General features: G+C 44.9%; 1 protein-coding gene across 1 annotated transcript in view; it reads left to right on the forward strand.

Annotated features, from left to right (window-relative positions):
* The window catches only part of CDK11A (cyclin dependent kinase 11A), a 2,038,318-nt gene that overhangs the window by 370,960 nt on the left and 1,643,221 nt on the right, over nucleotides 1-24,137 (forward strand). The window contains exon 4 of the mRNA XM_044061756.1: nucleotides 4,222-4,349. Within this exon, the coding sequence (XP_043917691.1) occupies nucleotides 4,222-4,349 (128 nt within the window). The remainder of the gene's footprint in view (nucleotides 1-4,221; nucleotides 4,350-24,137) is intronic.

Genomic DNA, 24,137 nt, shown 5'->3' on the forward strand with positions numbered 1-24,137 from the left:
TGATGCTTCTAGAGCTGCTGCTTTTGGTTCTCTGTTAAGGTATTATTCTTGGTTTTGCCTGATAATATTAAGGCTAAATTGATGGATACTCCTCTTGATAATAAAAATCTTTGGTACTGCTGCTGCTGAGCTTAAGTCCCTGCAAGATAAGGATAATGCCTTGCAGGAATTGAAACATATTTTTGTTTCCCCATGTTCCCAAATTTCAGAGGAATTATCCTTCCAAGCCTGCCTTTGTATGTAGACCGTCTAGCCCTTCTCCCAAAGGTAAAAAGGGTTCTAGAAGGGCTCCTCCTGCTACGTCTACTCAGACTCCTACTAATCAGAAGCCTCCTTTTCCAGACAAGCCAGTTTCTGTCTGACTACCTTCTTCCCTCCCTCTGTCAGGTTCCTTTATCTCTTTGTCTTTCCCTGTATCCTCACAATTGGTTAAGGATCACGCAGCATTATTGGGTTCTTCCATCATTCATCAGGGGTATTGCATGATATGAAAATCTCTTCCTCTGTTTTGGGCATTCCTTAACCTCCTCAGGAGCAGTTGCCCTTTCTTCCAGAGCCTTTTGCCTCAAGGTAACATCCAAGCAGTTTCTGCTCCTCAAAAGAGGAAGGGATTTTATTCCAGAATGTTTCTGGTTCCCAGGAAAGAAGACACCTGGAGATCCATTCTGGATCTTTCTCAGCTCAACACCTTTTTAAAGGTTCCTTCTTTTTGAATGCTGTCTGTTCAAACCTTGTTTCCTTGTATTCTACCTCAGGCTTTCCTAGTCTCTCTGGATCTCAAGTATGCATATCCCTATATTCCTATTCACCCCTGTCTCAAGAAATGTTTGCATTTTTCAGTTTCTTCCTTGCATTTTCAGTTCCCTTCTTTGCCCTTTGGCCTCTCTACTGCCTCAGTGGGCTTCATCAAATGCTGCACTCCTGTGATTGCTTTTTGCAGGATGGGGGGATACAAATCTTTCCTTACCTGGACCACTTGCTCATTCAGGCTTCCTCTCCAGAGATCCTGCTTCAGCACCTTCACTATGCTAGTTACCTCTTGCAAAGCCTAGGGTTTACAGTAGATTTCCAGAAATCCTTTCACTCTCCTCCTCAGGATCATGTTTTCTCTGGTGCAGGTTCCAGACCATTCCTATGCTGGTAAACCTGCTACCTCCCAAGGCTTAGACTCTGATCTCCTTTTTTCACTTCCTTCTTCCTGTGGTCTCAGTTATAGCCAGGGAATTTCTAAGGGCTCTGGGGTACATGGCCTTCACCATTCCTATACTTCCTCTAGCCAGACGTCATATGAGAGATCTACAGTGTGTGCTAAAGTCAGTTTGGCTTCAACATTCTCATCCTTTGGACTTTCCAGTTCTTCCTCTTCCATGCCTCAAGCTAGAGCTTCTGTGGTGGATTAATCTACTGTATCTCAAGGTTTACCACTGTTTAGCCGACGGACACAGTGTCGACCATCCATGTATCGAATGCAGTGCAGCAACTCTGGAAAATACCAAACGCAAATGCATTGAACGGCAATCCCGCTCCCCCTTTTGGACCCATGTTAGCACTCGTTTTGGATGTAGAGTGGTCAAAAATGTCACATTCGGTGTTCTTTGCGACATTTTGGCTGTTTGACATGCCAAACTTTGGGATTTCGACTTGAACATTGGTGGGTTCGACTGCAGTGTATTTGATTAAACGGTGGTAAACCATATCTCAATGCAGGGCTTCTTTTTCAGCCCCAGTCTTCTCTCAAGAAACTCTTTTCAGATGCCTCATATGTGGGTTGGGTGACTTCTTTCAGTCATCTAAAGGTTCAGCGTCTGTGGTCCTTCTGTCAGGAGGCAGACAGTATCAGCATCAAAGAGATGAGAGCACTTCTTGCTCTTCAGGCCTTCCATACTATATTCCTTCCAGGGCCTCAAAATCCTTACAGACAATACCATAGTGATGTGGTACAGCAACAAACAAAGGGGGATGTGGTCTTATCTCTTGTGCAGATTAGCTCTTCAGGTTTGGGCTTTAGCTGTCCAATATCAGGTGACTCTTCAGGCTGTTTATATTCCTTCAGAGCAGATCCTTGTGGCAGGCTCTCTGAGCAGGTCCATAACACAGACTCACAAATGGATGCTTCACAGAGATGTGTTTCTAGACGTTGCCCACCAGTGAGATACTCGTCAGGTAGATTTTTTTGCCTCCCTTCTAAGTAGACATCGCCCTCTCTTGCAGCAGAGTCCCATGTCCTTTAGCTTGGAAGGGGATGTTTCTTTATGCCTTCCCTCCCCTTCCTGTCGTACCGAGGGTCCTGTTCAAGATAAAACAAGACTATCGGTTCCCTCTTCTTCTGCACCTCGCCAAGTACAATCACCACAAGTTACCTCACAGAGTGGACCTACTCACGTAAGCCAAGGGGGTCTGTCATCCATTCTCAGTTGTCCACCCTTCACCTGACACTGTGGACAATAGGGTTTTGATCCCTTTTAGGCACCATTTTTCTGAGGATATGTTTTGGGTTCTGAAGGAGCCCAGGAAACCCACTACCAGAAAATCTTATTTGTGCAAATGGAAGAGATTTGATGTCTTGCTGGAAACCTGGATCCACTTTCTGTGGAAGTTCCTTTGGTTCTCTCTTATTTGTGTGAATTGCTCCTAGCTGAGTTAGCATACTCTTCAGTTAAAGCCCACCTTTCAGCTATTTCTGCTTGTCTACCTTTGACTCCTCTGGTTTCTGGATTTGAGGTCAAACAATTTCTTAAAGGTGTCTGTCATTTCAAACCTCCTAGGAAGCCTATTCTTCTTTCCTGGGACCTTAATTTTGTTCTTGAAAAATTGACTCTGGCTCCTTTTTAAGCTGCAGCTTCCTTACAGCACTGTACTTGGAAGACTGTTCTTCTTTTGGCCCGTAATTCAGCTTTAGCTAGAAGAGTGTCTGAGCTTCAGGCCCTTATGGCTGCCCTTCTTTTTTCAGTTTTTCACAGGGACAGGTCTCTTCATACTAATCCTTCTGTTATGCCCACGGTGGTTAATGAGTTGTCTCTTAATCAGTTTAGTTATTTGCCCACTTTTTTTTCCTTTTCTGTAGTCTGCTAGTGAGAAGGTTCTTCGCACCTCGGATTTGCAATGACAACTCTGATATTATTTAGATAAGACTAAAGCCATTTGTAAATTTGAGTAACTTTTTGTTTCCTGTCATTCTAGGTTTCTATGTTTGGCTGCTTCTAAGCAAACCATTTCTTCTTGGATCTCTAAGACCATTTCTTTTTGTGACTCTTTTCATGGGAAAAGCCTTTCTACTTCTGTAAAGTTTACTTTGACTTTGACTTAAAAGGTCGTTCTGCCAGGCCCGTGGCTTCTTCTGCTGCTTTTTTCAAAGGACTGGATGCCAATTCCATCCTTGAGACAGTTACTTGGATATCTGTACACACTTTTATTAAACATTACAAGCTGGATGTGGATGCCAGGGCTATTCTGCGTGGCTTTCTTGAGGGCTCTGCTGGACCTTCCTCCTCCCAGTTATCTTTTTGAGCTTTTGTACTCTCCCTAGAGTAAGGAATACTGCAACAGTGATATGGAAGGATGTAGTGCAGTTGTTTAAAATCTCACCATAACAGTAGATGTCCTTTCCTTTGCTGTTGCAGTATTTGCGTCCTTCCCTTTTTGTTTTTCTCCTTCTGGATGTACATGGTCCTCTTTCACTCCTTGGACTGTTGTTCCTCCTGGGGACTTTCAGTTTTGAGGGATGTGCGTCCGTATATCACCTTTTTGTCCTACGCTGTGAGCGGGGAACATGTGTTAACATACTAGTAATCCTAAGACTTTGTTATACTGGTCAGACATCAGGCTAGCCTTGACAGGGAATCTCTAGAGTAAGAAATATTGCAACAGTGAAGGAAAGAGCATCTGCTGTTATAGTAAGATTTTACTCAACTGTACTTTCCTTTGTTCCTAAGTCTGGAGTTTTGCACTTTAATTGCGTAATCCATCACTTCGTTATTATGTCATACTGAGTAAGTCAATCAGCATGCTTCAGGGGCCGATGATCAATCAGTAAGGAACAAATCAAATAAAGTGAAAATTAGCCATCATCCTTTGTCTGCTTTTATTGAATTGAGTAGTACTTAATTCTTGCTACTACTGATTTTAAGAATTTGAATGTTTATGTAAATTACATTGAACTTCAAAGCCCTCTGTGAGAAACCAGTTCAGTTTGTGTTCTTCTTTTACACCTTAACTGTACAGGAATGATGAGGATGACTCTCTGTCTATCCACCCTCCCCAGCAAACAAGTAGAAAAGAAAAAAGTCATCATAGGAAGGAAGAGAAACGGAAAGAGAAACGGAGGCGCCGCAGCCATTCCATTGAAGGAGGTAGGAGATAGTGATTTATACTTCTGAAGGGTGTTTGTTGATCTTACTGATTAACTACTATGGCAGATTTTTGCACAAGGGTTTGGGATGTCACTTCAACAATGACAGTAATAGTGAACCGATGTTACACCACAAGGTGGCTAATCTTGCAGCAGCATTTCTTCCATACCACACACGAGGACACACACAAACCCCTGTGGCCAATTACAGTGTCTAGCCCACCTACTGCATGTCTTTGAAAATATGGGAGGAAATCGGAGCACAGTATAGCTGAGTAATTGTTTTGACATGCAGTGTACCTATTTCCCATTTTTTGTGACTAATGGCTGCCTTGCTAACATATTTCATGATTTTTATATTGTATGATGCTCTTTAAGGACACTTTGAAAATTGCCTTATTGGCTCTTGATTTATATTTAAATGATTGATGATTAGGAACTTGCTTGTATTGTCATCACACTGAAGAGGCAATTTTTTTGAAACTAGTCTGTTTCAGTACGATAAATAAAGGATTATCAAACTCCGTTCTGCCTTTGCTGGTCTACTTGGTGAATTTTATATTACTAATGTTACATAGAAACTAGAGTATGCATTCATGTTTTTTCTAAAATTCAGAAGAATAGTTTAATTTTTGCTTTCTTGTGCAGAAATGCTTGTCTTAATATGCAAGATGTCTTTGCAGCATTGAGCATCTTTCTGTAGTGGGCATGCTTCTAGTTGTCAGATGGCTCGTCAAGCTCAGCTGCCACTGTTTTTTCTTTTATTCTGTCATTCTTGATTTGTTCTGTGCAGGTGCATGCATTGGCTATTGAAGCATATTGGAGACTGTGGTGTTTGCTGTTTTATTTTCAGATTGCTCTGAATTATTACTTATGTGATGTCATTTTCTACATGATGTCATCTGGCAGGTAGCATGTTGCCTACCACATGTTTAAAACATCATTGTTTTCTTCATCACAGTGTAATAAAGAAAGCGGAAGTAGGAAATGAACAACTTTAGAATAGCTTATAGAAAGCGGTACAGTGTTAGATATGATAGAGCTGTTCATAGGTTTAAAATTCTCATGTAGTACTGTGTGGAGATAGATTTGTAATTCTGCTGTATCATCTTCCTTTCTTCCCCGTCTTCTGGAAAGCAATAAACATAGTAGCAATTATATTCTAGTTTGCGCCCATTGGTGCTCTGCAGGTAGTGATCATCTGATATGGAATTTAAGCTGAGATCATGATGTCCTTCTATTCAATGCTGCAGTATTCTTTACATCTGGGGTTTTCTTCTGCCCTACGACCCGACGTTTGGCCAGTATACAAAAACTTTTAGCCACTGCCAGTACGTGGAACTTCACATGCATGCTCTGACAATATCAGCCGTAAAAGGACGTCCACACACACCATCCTCAGAACGTTTCTGCCGCCATTTAGAAGGTTGACTCTTTCGTACGGTCTACAGTCGGATTTCATGTGTTGCTGCCAGCTTCAGATAAGTGTCCTCCTGGAGATTTATTTTCTCGCTACTGCCATTTGTTTTTGTTTGATGTCATCCGGTAAGGGCAAGTGTAGGTGTCGAAGGCAGATTCCACATAAAGATAGCCACGACCACTGTCTTTTTTGTGCAGAGTCTAGTCAGGACTATCGATCCTATTCCATTTGTCAGGCCTTTGTACCTAAGACTTTGCATAGTTGACTTTTGGCTCTAAATCTTTACCATGAAAATCAGCGGCTTAAACATCTGGCTAAAGACGTTCTGGAGGGTTCCGGACGTCTGGCCAAGACTGGTATGAAGAGGAAGGTGAGCAAGCAAAAACCTGAAACCTCTTCAGCTGTGCCTTTTACCTCTGATGTATCCCTTGAGGTCTGTGAAGACCCGGTGGTATGGACAGAGGTCGGGTACCTCTGTGGATGCCGCAAAGAGATTGGATCCCAGCACATCTGAGGCTATGCAGATGTCTGTTTCGGGCGACATGGGGGAGCAGCGTTTTGTTGTGCTGGAGGACTTTGGTGACATTCCTGCTGTTTCAACTAGGGAATCCTTCCTTGATTATGCCGAATGCTAAGCTTACTTCGGGTTCATCTTCCTTGTACCTTCAAACAGAAAGACATACAAAGAAGAAGCAAAAGACTAAACATCCCTTCTACGCCGCAGTCTGATTGGGATGTCCTTTCCCAAGGCCTTATTAAGGCCTTGATAACCTTGAAGCTTCTTCTCTCCCTCTACCTTCTTTCACTTCCTCTCCTCTCTACAGGCTGCTGGGTCTCAGGTTCTTTCCTCTGATACTGAGGATTCTCTTGCATATTCCACCCAAATTTCTTCTCCTTTGGAGTATGCATCCTCTGAGGAGGAATCTAGTAGAAGGGATTCCCCTTTTGAAGAAATTTCTTTTGGAGAAGCTATTAATAAAATAAGGGAGTTCTTCAAATGGGATTGTTACTAGATTTCTGATGAACAGAAGCAGTATTATGACCTTCTAAAAATAGAGGTTCCCCTCTCCCTATGCGCAGTTCCTGCAGTCCTTCCAGCTTTTTTGGACGCCTTCACCTCCTCTAAATCTCCAGATTCACAGACCCCTGCTCCCAAGAGGCCTGGCAGATTTTATAAAGTGCTGGATGAATGCAAGTTTCTCTAGAAGTGTCCCTCTGCTGATCCAGTTGTGGTCTGTATAGTTTCTGATAAGTCTTTCTGTTTATCTCCTTATGCCAGGCTTCTTCCTTCTGATAAGGAGAGCAAAATTCTTAGGAGATTGGGTAAGAAGGTATACATCTCTTCCACTTTAGCTGTCAGAGCTATTAATTACCAGACACGCTTCTAGGTGATGTTCATCGCGTTATACTGCTGCAGTCATCACACTTGGGTTATCCTGCCATCAGGCGGTCCCGCAGTTGGCCGAATCCCAAAGTCTTGGTCCGGCATCGGTTGTCGTCGCTTCTTCCCTGATGTCAGTGCAACAGGGGGATAAAAGAGGCAGCCAACGCCATTTTCTTCAGTCTTTCTTGCCGCGTGGTGCCCGAAGCAGAAGCAGTTCGCAAGTGCCGGTCGGCTAGCTCCTGAGATTTTCGAATCGAATTTCAGCCCGAAGTCTTCTCTAAAGCTAAGTACCCCGTTGGGGAAACTTTTCTTGCCTCAGACCGATGTCAGACAAAGTTAATAATTGCATTTCTTGTGGGAAGCAAATACCTCATAAGGATTTTCATTCTTATTGTATTCCTTGCCTAGGCCCAGACCACGACGTCTCTGGTTGTCGGTTCTGTGCTAGGTTCAACAAATGTACAATCAAGTGTCTGGCAGATATCGCCCAACATTATTTTGGCAGAAAATTAACTATAGCATGTTGTCGGAGCAACCGACATCAGCAATGATTAAAAAACGCAAGGATAAGGATAGGCAACCAAGGCCAAGACTAGATACCGAGGCCTCAGCAAGGCCTGCCGCCGGTTCTCGGGTTTTCAGCAAGGCGCCTACGCAACCCCTGACTACCGCTGATTTAGAAATTCTGACGGCTTCCCAGACCTAATCAGCTGGGCCTCAGGAGCCGGTTCCATCTCACCCCTCGGACGCCAACCCTGACGGTGATCCGGAGATTTTGGACAGGCCTTCGGTTTCTGAAGGTGTCTTCAAACAGACAACTATCTCTATTAAGTCTTATGCTAAACTTAAAGCCCCCTTAAAAGTTAGGAAACCTAGTCCACAGACCCGTCCACAGGCCCCTGTGCCTAAAAAACAGATGCTTAAGATGGCTGAGGATTTAATTACCCTTATCAGGGGTTCACAACCCCCTCCTGACAAAAGGCCTAGACTGGAGGAAGATTATCCTTCCTCTGACCAAGCATCCATTTCCTCAGCTAACTCTGAGGACCAGGATTATTCCTTCCCTCCTTATGAAGACTCGGATGCTGAAGAATCCGTTCCCTCTGTCTCCCCCCCTGAAGACTACTCTTTTGGGGAAACTTTACACACCATGAGGGAACACTTCCACTGGGAAGGCCAAGATTACTCTGACTCTAAGAAAAGACTCCGTGAGTTTCTTCTTCTGCCACAGCACAGACCCCTTGCAATTCCTCCAGTTTTAGACATTTTGGATTATGTTTACACCGAATCTAGTCTAAACCCAGATTCCTTACCTCCTGCACCAGCTAAACCAGACAGATAGTACCGAGTTCCTGATTCTCATACGTTTCTATATAAAAGCCCTGTTGCAGACCCCAAAACCATTTTCCAGGGTCCCAAAGGGATTAAGGCCTCTACTGCTAAGAATCCACTACCTTCTGAAAGAGATTCCAGAGCATTAGAAAGATGGGGGAACAAAGTGTATACGTCTGCCACTTTGGCCATGAGGGCCTTAAACTGCCAATTCCACATGCTAAAATACCAGCAGTACTTGATTACACAGTTAAAGCAGAAAATGATCCCTCAGACAGATCAACCTGATTTCAAAGAGATGCAGGATTTGCTGCATGCAGCAGAACAGGTGGGAAAGCGTACCTTACAGTGTGGTTTTGATTCTTTGGAAGCTTCATATAGAGCAGCTGACACAGGATCTGTAATACGTAGACATGCTTGGCTAAAAGAGCAAGCCTTACCAGAACATGTCAAAGCAAAGTTATTGTATGCTCCATTGCAGAAAGATGTGTTATTTGGTGTCAAAGCAGAGGAAGTTTTAAAGAAAATGGAAGAAAAGGCAAAATCTATGCAGACAGTTAAAGATTTTTTACAGGTACAACCTCCTTGTTTCAGCAGAAACTGGTCATCAAAAAACTGGTCCTTTCCTGCATCAGACAGACCCCAAATGAGTAGGTACAGACACCCAAGGGGCAGAGGCCAGCCACAAGGTTCTTTCAGGCCTAGACAATGGCATACAACAACTCAGGGGTGGAGACGAAAGATCTCAACCCTTCAGGAAACAAACACAATGACTTCCCTTCGCCTGCCAAGCAAAATTGCCCTGGCAGCACCTTTGGGAGGAAAACTGGCTCTATTTCCACAAAATTGGCACATCATAACAAAGGACAAATGGGTTCTGGATATTATTACCCGAGGCTACAGATTTCATTTTCACACTTTACCACGGATGAGAGGCATGCCAAATCTCCCTCCAAACCAATGGGCAGAGGCACAAACACAAATTTCAGCTCTCATGGATATGAAAGCAATTCAAAAGGTACCTACAAAGGAGCAAGGTCAAGGTTTTTACTCAAGACTATTTCTAGTACCAAGAAAGGACAAAGCCTGGAGACCCATTCTAGACCTCTCAATTCTAAACACATACCTGGAGGTACCCAAATTCAAAATGCTCACACTACAGCAGCTTCTTCCCATGCTGGGCAAGGAGTCTTGGCTGGTAACGTTGGACCTCAAAGAGGCATACCTGCATGTCCCTATCAGACAAGATTGCAGAAGATACCTCAGATTTTTGGCAGGTACAACGCATTATCAATTCTCTGCATTGCCCTTTGGCTTATCTACTGCACCCAGAGTATTTACGAAATGCCTGGCATCAGTAATTGCATACTGCAGACAATGAGGAATACAAATTTATCCATATCTGGACGACTGCCTGATCCAAGCGGACAGCAAAGCCATTCTATTACAGCATCTGGCATTTGTAACAAAGCTGCTAAGTTGCCTAGGGTACACAGTAAACAAAAAGAAGTCAAAGCTAATACCCTCACAAGACATAATATTCCTGGGTGCCAGCTTAAATACAACGGCCCAGATGGCTTATCTCATGCCAGACAAACAAAAACAACTGACTCAATACTTCAAAAAGATGGCAACTTTTACCCAGCTCACTGCAAGGAAAATCCTGCAGGCATTGGGGTTCATGGCATCCTGCATACAACTAATTCCACATGCAAAGCTGCATATGAGGAAATTACAATGGTACCTGAAAAGTGTATGGACTCAACACAGGCACAGCCTCGAAACAAGTATACCTCTCATTCCCTGCCTTCAAAAAGAGTTCCTATGGTGGGCTCAAGCATGTCAAATAAACAAGGGTCTTCCTTTTGTCTTACCTCGAGCAAACCAAACTATGACAACAGATTCTTCAGACTACGCCTGGGGAGCACACATGGCAGGACAGTGCATATAGAGCAAATGGTCTGCAAAACAAATGCATCTACATGTCAACCAAAAGGAGATGCTAGCTGCGCAAAATGCACTGACAGCCTTCAAGGACCTCTTGCATCCAGGGCAACTACTAATAAGGACAGATAACACCACAGTTATGTGGTACATAAACAACCAGGGAGGAATACACTCCTACCCTTTATGCAGACAGGCAATGACCTTGTGGAACACAGCATTGACATACCAAGTACAACTGCAAGCACAATTCCTGCCAGGAAAGGAAAACATATTTGCAGACGAATTAAGCAGAAATTTGGCAGATCCTCACGAGTGGAGACTACACCCACAAGTATTTTCAATGATAACTCAAAGGTGGGGACGCCCAGACATAGATCTATTTGCCTCCCCCAACAATTGCCAACTACAGAAATTTTGCACAAGGACTTATCATTCCCTAGCCTGGAAAGTGGACGCCCTATCATTCAGTTGGACAGCATTGACAGTATATGCCTTCCCACCACTACCTCTCTTGACCAAGGTATTACTGAAAGTCAGATCAGAGAGACCACAAATTATCCTCATTGCTCCGGACTGGCCACGTCAACACTGGTACCCATTACTAAGGACCTTGACTCACAGCCCTCCATGGATCTTACCTCAATTCCCACATGTTCATCGTGCATACAGCTGCAGTCATAACAGATGGGTTCTCCTGCCGTCAGGCGGGTCCTCGGTCGGCCGAATTCCAAAGTCTAGGTCCGGCGTCGGTTGTTGTCGCTTCTTCCCTGACGTCAGTGCGAAAGGGGTATAAAGGAACCAGCCGACGCCATTTTCTTCAGTCTTTCTTGCCGCGCGGTGCCCGAAGCAGAAGCAGTTCGCAAGTGCCGGTCGGCCAGCTCCTGAGATTACGAAAATTTGGAAACCGAAGTCTTCTTGAAAGCTAAGTACCCCGTTGGGGAAACTTTTCTTGCCTCAGACCGATGTCAGACAAAGTTAATAATTGTATTTCTTGTGGGAAGCAAATACCACATAAGGATTTCCATTCCCTGTGTATACCTTGTTTAGGCCCAGACCACGACGTCTTGGTCTGTCGCTTTTGTGCTACATTCAACAAACGCACCATTAGCCGGGCGGAGTTCACCCAGCATTATTTTGGGAAAGCATTTAACTATATTATGTCGTCGGATACTCCGACTCCAGTTTTGTCTAAAAAATGCAAAGATAAGGACCGACACACGAGGTCCGCAGCCTCTACCGACACCATGCCAAAGCCGACTACACGTGGTCCGGGTCTCAGCGAGGCGCCTATGCAGCCCCTGACTACCGACGACACTTCTTTGGCGGCGTCTCCTGTGCCCGAGGTCGCAGGCTCCTTGGCCCACACCCCGACTACAGATACCGAAGCCACTCTTGGCATTGAAACTCAGAATGTGGACAGGTCCACCTCCACTTAAGGTGTCTTCAGACCTTCCTCTTCTTTCTCCATCAAGGCTTTCACTAAGTCTAAAGCAACCATGCACTCTGAGACAAGCTACACAGGGTCCATCTCCAGGCCCCATGCCTAAGAAACAGATGCTTAAAATGGCTGAGGATTTAATTACTCTTATCAGAGGTTCTCAGCCCCCACCGGACAAAAGGCCCAGAGTGGAGGAAGATTCCCCCTCCTCTGATCAGGGCTCCATTATTTTAGAGCACTCTGATGATCAGGAACATTCTTACTCCCCTTTTGAAGACTCTGATGCGGAGGAGTCCATCCCTTCTGTATCCCCCCCTGAGGATTACTCATTTGGGGAAACTTTGCATACCTTAAGGGAACACTTCCACTGGGAAGGCCAAGATTATTCAGATTCCAAGAAAAGGCTTAGGGAATTTCTCTTGCTACCTCAGCACAGGCCTCTGGCTATACCCTCCTGTCTTGGACATCCTAGATGATGTTTACTCTGAGGCCTGCCTTAACCCAGACTCTCTACGTCCAGCTCCAGTTAAGCCTGACAGGTACTACAGGGTTCCTGACTCACACCAATTTCTATACAAAAGCCATGCTGCTGACCCAGAAACCATCTCACAGGGCCCCAAGGGAGTTAAGGCCTCCACTGCTAAAAATCCATTACCTTCCGAGAGAGATTCCAGATCCTTAGGTGGGGAAAAAAGGTATATACCTTGGCTACCTTAACCATGAGGGCCTTAAACTGTCAGTTCCATATGCTAAAATACCAACAGTTTTTGTTATCACAATTGAAAAGTAAAATGTCACAACCTGAACAACCAGACTTGAAGGAGTTGCAGGATTTGATGCATAGTGCAGAACAAGTGGGTAAGCATACCTTACAATGTGGTTTTGATGCTCTAGAGGCCTCATGTAGAGCTGCTGTTACAGGATCAGTCATACGTAGGCATGCCTGGCTCAAGGAACCAGCCTTGCCTGATCATGTCAAAGCTAAATTACTAGACGCCCCTCTTCAAAAGGATGTACTATTTGGTGCTAATGCTGAGGAGGTATTAAGGAAAATGGAGGAAAAGGCTAAATCAATGCAAACTGTGAAAGATTTTCTACAGGTACAACCCCCACATTTTAGTAGAAATTGGCCTTCCAAAAACTGGTCCTTTCCTGCCACGGACAGACCCCAAAGAGGCAGATACAGGCGCCCGAGGGGCAGAGGACAATCCCAAGGATCGTTTAGAGGCAGACAATGGCAAGCTTCTACACAAAGAGGCGGTGAGGATAACTCGCAATCTTTCAGAAAGGAAACCCAATGACTTTCCCCTTTGCATGCCAAGCAAGTCTCAAATGGCAGCCCCCTTAGGAGGAAAGCTGGCATTATTTTCAAAAAATTGGCATATTGTCACAAAGAACAAATGGATCCTGGACATTATAGACAGAGGCTACAAATTCCATTTTCACACCCTTCCAAAAATGAGAGGCATGCCAAACCTGCCACACAATCAAAGGGCAGAGGCGCAAAGGCAAATTACAGATCTCATAAACATGAAAGCTATTCAAGAGGTACCTACGCACGAACAAGGTCAAGGTTTTTATTCCAGGCTATTTCTGGTACCAAGGAAGGGAAAAGATTGGAGACCTATTTTGGACCTATCCATCCTAAACACATTTCTACTCGTATCAAAATTCAAGATGCTCACTCTACAGCAACTTCTTCCCATGCTGGGCAAGGAGTCTTGGCTGGTAACATTGGACCTCAAGGAGACATACCTGCATGTCCCAATCAGACAAAATTGCAGAAGGTACCTCAGATTTCTTGCAGGTTCAACCCATTATCAATTCTCTGCATTGCCCTTTGGCTTATCTACTGCACCCAGAGTATTCACGAAATGCCTGGCATCAGTAATTGCCTACTGCAGACTTCAAGGGATACAAATATACCCCTATTTGGACGACTGTCTGATCCAAGCGGACAGCAAGCACATACTTCTGAAACATCTGGCTTATGTAATAATGTTGTTGAACTCTCTGGGATACACAGTCAACAAAAAGAAATCAAGGCTAATACCCTCTCGGAAGATAATTTTCCTGGGTGCCAATTTGGACACAAACACCCAGATGGCCTACCTCACGCCAGAGAAGCAGGAACAACTAATTCAATACTTCAGAGCACTAGCAAATTGCACCAGACTGACTGCAAGGAAAATCCTGCAGGCTCTGGGATTCATGGCATCTTGCATCTTACTAATCCCATGTGCAAAGCTGCATATGAGGAAACTACAATGGTACTTTAAAAACATATGGTCTCAACACAGCCACAGTTTGGAAACAATAATACCACTAATTCCATGTCTGCAAAAGGAATTTCTGTGGTGGGCTCAAGCATGCCAAACAAACACAGGTCTTCCATTCAGCAAGCCTCAAGCAAATCAAGTCATCACAACAGACGCCTCGGACTACGCCTGGGGGGCACACATGACAGATCGGTGCATTCAGGGCAAATGGTCCCAAAAAGAAAAGCACCTTCACATCAATCAAAAGGAAATGCTAGCAGTAATAAATGCTATTATAGCTTTCAAGGACCTTCTACAACCAGGTCAACTATTGATAAGAACGGACAACACCACAGTTATGTGGTACATAAACAAACAGGGAGGAACACATTCTTACCCCTATGCAGACTGGCCATGTCACTTTGGAACATGGCCCTGGACTTACAAATGGAACTACAAGCACAGTACTTGCCAGGCAAGGAAAACACGCTGGCAGACAACCTAAGCAGGAATATGACAGATCCACACGAATGGAAATTGCATCCAAAAGTTTTTACAGAAATAATCCAAGAATGGGGAAGGCCAGACATAGATCTCTTTGCCTCCCACAAAATCACCAATTGACAAAATTCTGCTCAAGGATTTTCCATCCAAGGGCCTGGAGAGTGGACGCTCTCTCTTTCAGTTGGACATCAATGACAGTTTATGCCTTCCCACCTCTTCCTCTGCTGCCCAAAGTTCTATTGAAAACCAGAGCAGACAGACCAAAGATGATTCTCATTGCTCCGGACTGGCCAAGGCAACACTGGTACCCACTCCTGAGGAGCCTGACGCATTCCCCACCATGGACCCTGCCTCTAATGACTCTTCTTCTGACTCAGCACAGCTTCAAAACTCTTCACAGCCAGCTAAAAACACTCAATCTAGCCGCATGGAAGATTCCTTAGCATCACAACAGGCCCTACTCTCCAAGGAGGTGCAGGATGTCATTTTGGAGGCCAGAAGGCCATCAACTAGAAAAGCTTACTCTGCAAAATGGAAACGGTTTTGTGTCTGGAATGAGAAAAGGGCCAGGATCCTGGAAAACTGAATTTACCTCAAATACTACAATATTTGGCTGAGCTGCTAAGCAGTGGACTTTCATTCTCCTCCATCAAAATCTATGCCTCAGCCATTTCTGCAGAATACAACACTGATCCACCTTTATTCTCTCACCCTCTCTTAAGACAGTTCCTCAGAGGGGCTAAGAATCTAAGACCTCCAAGGAAACAACCAATACCTGCTTGGGATCTTAATTTCATTCTGGAAAAACTGACCTTGCCTCCCTTTGAGCCAGCTGCCTCATCAGATTTGCAATATTTGTCCTGGAAAACAGCTTTCCTTCTGGCTATCACCTCAGCTCATAGAGTTTCAGAACTACAGGCTCTCATGGCTGTCCAGCCTTTATCATCTTCCATCAGGACAGAGTTTCCTTACGAACCAACCCATCCTTTATGCCTAAAGTGGTATCCAGGGTAGCTTTAAATCAGGCCATACATTTACCTACTTTTATCCTAATCCTCAAAACAAAGGGAGAGATTACTACATTCCTTGGACATCCACAGACAACTGCGTTATTATTTGGACAGAACAAAGCCTTTCAGAAAATCAGAACAGCTCTTTGTGTCCTATGCTGTAGGAGCTCAAGGAAAGCCAATTTCCAAACAGACAATCTCAAAATGGATAGCCCACTGCATACGCTTTTGCTATTCCTTTCATGGCAAAACTGTACCTACAGGCATTAGAACTCATTCCACCAGGGCCACAGCCACCTCTGCAGCTTTCCTCAGAGGAGTTCCTACCAAGGATATTTTGGAAGCAGCCACTTGGAGTTCTGTGCATACCTTCTCCAAGCACTACAACCTACCATTATACTCCAAATCTAGAGCAGGCTTTGCCACTGCAGTCTTGCAGGGCATTTTGGCTCCTCCTAGTTCCACCTAGTGCCTACCACCCCTTTCTTAGCTTTGGGATTCTACCCATCTGTTATGACTGCAGCTGTATGCACGATGAACATAGTACAGTTTTGTACCTACCATAAATGTAGATGTTCGAGTGCTAATACAGCTGCAGTCCAGGTTTCCCTCCCTCCTTCCCCTCTTGGGACAGGCCTATAGGCTAACACATCCTCATACAACCTGATTGGGGTATTAATTTATGATGTATTTGCTTGCACATACTGTATTTTGATTTTATTGCACTGCATTATTACACAAATTTATGCATTGCCTTCCTTCTGGGGGCACCTGACATCTGGGGCAAGAAAAACTGAAGAAAATGGCGTCGGCTGGTTCCATTATACCTCTGTCGCACTGACGTCAGGGAAGAAGCGACGACAACCGACGCCGGACCTAGACTTTGGAATTCGGCCGACCGAGGACCCGCCTGACGGCAGGAGAACCCATCTGTTATGACTCCAGCTGTATTAGCACTCAAACATCTGCATTTATGGTAGGTACAAAACTGTACTTTCTGTTGACTCAGCAAAACTTTCAGATCCTTCACAGTCAGCTCAGGACTTTAAATTTAGCTGCATGGAGAATACCTTGAATTATCAATCAAACTTCTCTCAAAGGACGTCCTGAATGTCATTTTGGAGGCCAGGAGGCCCAGCACCAGAAAAACTTACTCAGACAAATGGAAAAGATTTTGTGCATGGAACCAGGCTAAAGACCAAAATCCTTGGATACCAAACATTCCTCAAATACTGCAATACTTAACTGAGATGCTACACAAAGGCCTTTCTTTCTCATCCATTAAGATCCATGCTTCAGCCATTTCAGCTCAATATAATATGGATCCTCCCATATTCTCACACCCTTTACTAAGGCAGTTTCTCAGAGGGGCTAAGAATATAAGACCCCCCAGAAAACCCCCAACGCCAGCTTGGGACCTCAACTTCGTTTTAGAAAAATTAACACTGCCTCCTTTCGAACCAGCCTTCTCAGCAGAACTACAACACTTGTCATGGAAAACAGCTCCGTTGCTGGCTATCACCTCAGCACGCAGGGTCTCATAACTACAGGCATTTCTGGCAGTGGAACCTTACATCATTTTCCATCAGGACAGAGTCTCTTTATGAACTAACCCTACCTTTATGCCAAAGGTAGTATCCAGTGTGGCTTTGAATCAGACCATTCATTTACCCACCTTTTATCCAAACCCCCAGAATGAAGGAGAAAGACTCCTTCACTCTTTGGACATTCACAGACAGCTACGTTACTATTTGGATAAGACAAAGACCTTCAGAAAAACTGACCGACTCTTTGTATCCTATGCTGCAGGTTCACAAGGAAAGGCTGTTTCAAAACAGACCATCTCCAAATGGATAGGTCATTGTATCCGCTTTTACTACTCGCACCATGGGAAAGCAGTGCCTGTTAATATTAGATCCCATTCTACCAGGGCTACAGCAACCTCAGCAGCCTTTCTCAGGGGGGTTCCAACCAAGGACATTCTGGGGGCAGCTACTTGGAGTTCAGTGCACACCTTTACCAAGCACTACCACCTTCCATTATACTCGAAAAACAGAGCTGGTTTTGCCACTGCAGTTCTGCAGGGCATCCTAGCTTCACCTAACCCAGTTTAGTACCAGCCACCCATCCATAGCTTTGGGATTCAACCCAAGTGTGATGACTACAGCAGTATAACACGATGAACATAGTACAGTTTTGTACCTACCATAAATGTAGATGTTCGAGTGTATATACTGCTGCAGTCCAGGTTACCCTCCCACCATCCCCTCTACATACCAGGGTGTTAGTTATAACTCCATGTCCATCAACCTTTTGGATGCATGTTTATATGGTGTATTTGCTAACAACTAGTACTATTGTTTATCTACTAAGGTATTTTTGCATAGTTATTTGTATTGCCTTCCTAGTTGGGGGCAAGAAAAACTGAAGAAAATGGCGTCGGCTGCCTCTTTTATCCCCCTGTCGCACTGACGTCAGGGAAGAAGCGACGACAACCGATGCCGGACCAAGACTTTGGGATTCGTCCGACTGCGAGACCGCCTGACGGCAGGACAACCCAAGTGTGATGACTGCAGCAGTATATACACTCGAACATCTACATTTATGGTAGGTACAAAACTGTACTTTCTTTGGCCTTGCTTTCTCAGGCTTCACAGGCTCTAACTTCTTTACCAGATTCAGAGGTTAAAACACAGGTCCTGTCTCTTTTGGCTGCATCTTCTCAAGTAGCTTACATAGTCCATTAAGTGCAGCTATGATGCTGTTGAGGCATCATCTAGAGCTGCTGTTTCTGCCTCTGTGCGTAGGAGGCATTCATGGCTGAGACTTCAGTCATTACCTGATGATATTAAGGCAAAATTGCTTGATGCTCCTTTGGACAAGTCTGCCTTCTTTTGTTCAGAAGCTGCAGACTTATTTAAGACTTTGCAAGAAAAAGGGAAGGCGCTCCAAGACCTGAAACACCTGTTTGTTTCACTGGTTCCAAACTTTCATGGAAACTTCCCTGTCACAACTTCCTATTTAGGAGACCCGTTCCTTCTTCTTCTACTCCTTCCTATTTAGGAGACCCATTCCTTCTTCTTCTACTCCTAGGTCTAAGAAATCTACTAGGAGACCCGTCAATTGAAAAACTTTACTTTGGCCTACTCTACACAGCACTATTTCAGGCCAGGCCCAGTTCTCAGTGACAACCAGCTCACCCTTCCAAGTCATACACCTCTTTCTCTTCACCTCTCTCTTTCTTTTCCTGCCTGGGAGAGGATCACTCAGGACTCCTGGGTTCTAGCCATCATCCAAAAAGGATACTTTATGACTTGTAAGAATCTACCTCCTTTCAGCTTCTATCTCAGCTGATATGTCTAGGCACTATTCAAAGTGTACCTCTGGATTGGGTCTATATTATGAGAACGAAAGACGAAAATAGCGAACGCATGTTAAGAGACACCAAATGAACGAAAACCGGAAATATCGAATCCGGGGGGAAAAAAAACAAAACTGAATGTCTAATTGTTTTATGCACAGGGCAAGCCCCCCTGCACCCCCCATGTGGGGGGGGCTGCGGCCCCCACACCCCCTACTTAAATATTCCAACTCCGAGATTGCACTACATTATAGTGAAGGGAGAATTTCCCTATGGCGAGTTCCGTTTACACGCGCAACATTTTCCGTTTTCGACCATTTGGTGTCGCCCAAATGGTGCTTGTGGTTTTCGTGTTTTGATCGGATAATATAGACCCTCTGGATCAGAGAGGCAAGGGTTTTTACTCAAGAATGTTTTGGTTCCAGGAAAAGGATGGCCACTGAAGATCAATTCTAGACCTCTCCCACTTAAACACTTTTCTGGAAGTGCCTTCTTTCCTGGATGCTGTCCCTACCGGTACTCTTTTCCCTGATTTCTCCTCAGTCTCTCATGGCTTCCTTAAATCTCAAAGATGCTTATCTGCATATTCCCATCCATCCTCAATATAGGAAATGTTTGTTTCTCAGTGGATTTTTTGCACTTTCAGTTCTCTGCATTGCCTTTTGGTCTTTCCACTGCCCCAAGAGTATTCACAAAGTGTTTGGCCCCTGTCATTGCCTTCTTGAGGGTCCAGGGGGTTCAGTTTTATCCCTATCTGGACAATCTTCTTTTCCTAGCCAACAGTTCGGATCACTTGTCTCAAAACCTTGTGAAGGCCATTCATCTCCTTCAAAGCCTAGGGTTGACAATAAATTTCAAAAAATCGAGTTTGACTCCATCACAGGATCATATTTGCTTGGGGTCCAGGTTTAGGACCAACCTGATGATGGTTTTTCTTCCAGCAGACAAGGTTCACGCACTCACTGCCTTCATGGAGACCCTTCTGACTCTTCCTTCCATCTCGGACAGGGAATTCCTAAGACTTCTTGGATTCATGACTTCCTTGATTCCCATACTGCCTTTTGCATAGTTTCACATGAGAAAATTTCAGTGGTTTCTAAAGATATCCTGGTCCCAGCATACTTACCCACTAGAGGTTATGATTCCTCTGCTTCCCTGCTGGAAATCAGAGCTCCTCTGGTGGATTCAGCAGTTCTCTCTGAATCTAGGCCTTCCCCTTCTTTTGCCCCAGCCTTCTCAACAGCTTTTCACAGACTCATCAGACACAGGCTGGGGAGTAACCTTTGCTTCCAGGAAGGTTCTGGGTCTCTGGTCCCCATCTCAGAAGAGGGGGCACATCAACATCAGAGAAATGAGGGCTCTGCTTCTAGCTTTACAGATTTTCCATCCTGTCTTCCTACCAGGTCTTCTAAAGATTTTTACAGACAACACCACTGTCCTCTGGTACATAAACAAGCTGGGGGGCATCAAATCGTATCTTCTATGCAAGTTAGCTCTCAAGGTATGGGGCATTTGCAAGTGAGTACAAGGTAACTTTTCATGCTGTTTACCTACCCTCTGCTCAAAATTCTGTGGCAGATGCATTAAGCAGGTCCATGACACACACCCATGAATAGATGCTTCACAGAGATGTGTTCCTGGATCTGGTTCACTGGTGGGGTACTCCACATCTGGACGTCTTTGCCTCCCTTCAAAACAGACAAGTTCCTTTCTTTTGTGACAGGGTCCCACATCCTCTGGCATGGTAGGTGAACACCCTTTCCTTTTCATGGAAGGGGATGTTTCTTTATGCATTCCCCCTTCCCTCTCATTCAGAAAGTATTGCTGAAAATTCAGCCGGACAAACCAAAAATCTTGGTGGCAACTCCCTTTTGGCCAAGGCAGCATTGGTTCCCTTTTCTTCTGCAGTTAGCCAAGAGCCATCACCACAAGTTGCTTTCCTGGTTAGATCTGCTCACACAGGACAGGGGATCTCTGCCTCATCCACATCTTTCAACATTACAACTAACCTTGTGGGTGATCAACTTCTGATCCCATTCAGGCACCTTTTTTCACATGGTGTGCTTGTGGTTTTGCAGGAGGCCAAAAAAACCAATACTAGGAAGTCTTACACTTCCAAATAGAGAATATTTTTCTATCTGGTGCCTTAATAGAAGTCTAAATCCACTTTCTGTGGACGCTCCAGTGGGTACTCTCTCACCTGTGTGAATGTGGCTTATCATATTCCGTAGTGAAAGTCCACTGTTCTGCTCTTTCTACTTGTCTGCCATTATCATCTCCTTTAGCTTCTAGAGTAGAGGTTAAACTTTTCCTTAAAGGAGTCCTACAGATTAAGCCTCCCAGGAAACCAGTTTCACCTTCTTGGACCTTAATTATGTCAAAGAGAAGCTAACTCTGGCTCCTTTTGAGCTCTCAGTTTCTGCATCTCTAAAGTTTTGCATTTGGAAAACTGTGCTTCTGGTTGCTTTGACTTCTGCTAAGAGCGTCTCTGAGATTCAGGCTTTGTTAACATCCCCAACTTACTTGGTTTTCCACAAGGACAGTTTCCTTGCAAACCAACCCTTCCTTCATGCCTAAAGTTGTGAATGAGATATCTCTTAATCTCTCCAATTCCCTACCTTTTACCTTCTCCTCAGTCCTCTAGTGAAAAAAAATTGCATACTCTAGATGTACATAAGCAACCTAGATTTTACTTCAACAAGACTAATCAGGAAGTCTGATCAGCTTTTTGTGTCCTTTCATCCCAAGGCTGTGAATTTACCTGTTTCTAAACAATTTCATCTTGAATTTCTAAGGCTATTGTGTTTTTATAGGTTCATAGGTAGGTACTAGACTATCGGCTGAAGGACCTAAGTAAGCCTAGCCAACAAGGTTCCCTGGCTTATGCCACCCAAGAAAGTTATTTTCCTGTACCCCTGTCGAGCAGAGCCACAGAAGTGATCCCCGGGGTGTATTTCCCATCCACTCGTCAAGATTTTTCTTGGAGTGCTAATGAGGAACTTTGCTCGTCATAGATGGGTAGCATGTTCCAGAGTATGGGAAGCCTCTGGGACAGGAATCTATCCCTCCAGCATGTCCTGTTTATTGTGTTGACAAGGTTTAGGTTCCTAGCGTATAGCTCAGAGGTATTGGGATTTCTTTGTGTGTAGCATGTCTAGCAGCTCTGGGTTTGACATAGCTTTATATGGCAGTCATTACACTTGGGTTATCCTGCTGTCAGGCGGTTCCCCAGTCAGCCTGAGTTCCAAAGTCTTGGTCCGGCGTCGGTTGCTGTCGCCTCCTCCCTGACGTCAGTGCGACAGGGGTATATAAGATGCAGCCGACGCCATTTTCTTCAGTCTTTCTTGCTGCGCGGTGCCCGAAGCAAAAGCAGTTCGCAAATGCCAGTCGGCTGACTCCTGAGATTTTCATTCCGAATCCAGAACCGAAGTCTTCTACAAAGCTAAGTACCCCATTGAGAAAACTTTTTCTTGCCTCAGACCGATGTCAGTAAAAGTTAATAACTGTATTTCTTGTGGGAAGCAAATACCTCATAAGGATTTCCACTCCTATTGTATCCCATGCCTTAGGCCCAGACCATGACGTCACTGGTTGTCGGTTTGGTGCTGGGTTTAACAAGCGCACTATTAAACGTCTGTTTGATTTTGCCCGACATTATTTTGGCAGAAAATTCAATTACACCATGCTGTCAGAACTTCCGACGACCGGAATACATAAAAAGCTCAAAGACAAGGACAGGCATCCGAGGCCCAAAACTGACGAGGCCTCTTCTAGGCCGGTCGCCGGTTCTCCGGTTTTCAGCGAGTCTCCTACGCAGCCCCTGATGACCACTACCACAGACCGCCTCAGACTCCCATGTGGAGCTGGCTGGGCCTTCGGACGCTCTTGGTTTTCAGCCTAATGAAACTAACCCTTCAGAGGAAACCGAAGTAGCTGAGCAATCCACAACTTCAGAGGGTGATGTCCTTCAAGGATGCATCTGCAGTCCTTACAAATGGGTTGTCCTGTCGTCAGGCAGCCCTTCGGTCGGCCGGATTCCAAAGTCTGGGTCTGGCCTCGGCTGGTGTCGCACTTCACCCGACGTCATAGCTGCAGTTCTTCGGGTATAAAGGCATCAGCCGACGCCATTTTCCTCAGTCTTTCTTGCCGCGTGGCGCCCGAAGCAGAAGCTGTTCGCAAGTGCCGGTCGGTCAGATCCAGAGATTACTACTACCGAATACTACTTCAAGACTTCTAAAAGCTAAGTACCCCGTTGGGGACTCTTTCTTGCCTCAGCCGATGTCAGAAAAAGTTAATAACTGTTTAACTTGTGGGAAACAAATACCTCATAAAGATTTCCACTCTTACTGCTTACCTTGTTTAGGCCCAGACCACGGCGTAGCAGCTTGTTTAGCCTGTGCTCGTTCCAACCGACGGACGCTTAGACGTCGGTCGGAGTTTGCTGAACAGTTTTTCGGCTCAGATTTTGCGTACATAATGCCGTCGGATCCTCCGACTTCACAAGTTGTTAAGAACGAAGAAAGGACCGACACTCGCGGTCTGCGGTTTGGCGAAACCGCGGTTAAGCAAACATGAGTGTCTCGGCTTCGGCCGAAACCGAGCAAACGGTTCTAACTTCAGCCGAATCCATGACTACTACTGAGGCCCCTTCTAACCTAGTTGAGTCGGCCTCTGAAATTCTACCTGCTACTGTGGCTTCACAAGAATTATCGGACACCATCCCTTTGGATGTTTCAACCCCTGCACGTGGTGCTGCTAGGCCACCTGCAGCCATGTCCATAAAGGCCTTTGCCAGGGCTAAAGCAGCCAAAACTTCTAAGTCTGTGCCTGTTAAGCCCCCCTCTCACAGGCCCAGCTCCAGTTCCCAAATGCTTACTCTGGCAGAGGATCTCATCTCTTTAATAAGGGGATCCCAACCTCATCCAGAAAAGAGACCTAGAGCAGAGCCCCCTGAGCCAGTGTCCTCAGATGATTCTTCTAATGATTCAGACATTACAGACCATCCAGAGGCTCCTTTTTCTACTTATGAAGACTCCGATGCTGAGGAATCGATTCCTTCTGCATCTCCACCAGAGGAATTTTCCTTTGGGGAAACCTTACATGCCATGAGAGAGCAATTTCAATGGCAGGGTCAA

Source organism: Protopterus annectens, chromosome 2.part0, assembly GCF_019279795.1.
Source record: "Protopterus annectens isolate FY-2018-M chromosome 2.part0, PAN1.0, whole genome shotgun sequence".
NCBI lineage: Eukaryota > Metazoa > Chordata > Ceratodontiformes > Protopteridae > Protopterus > Protopterus annectens.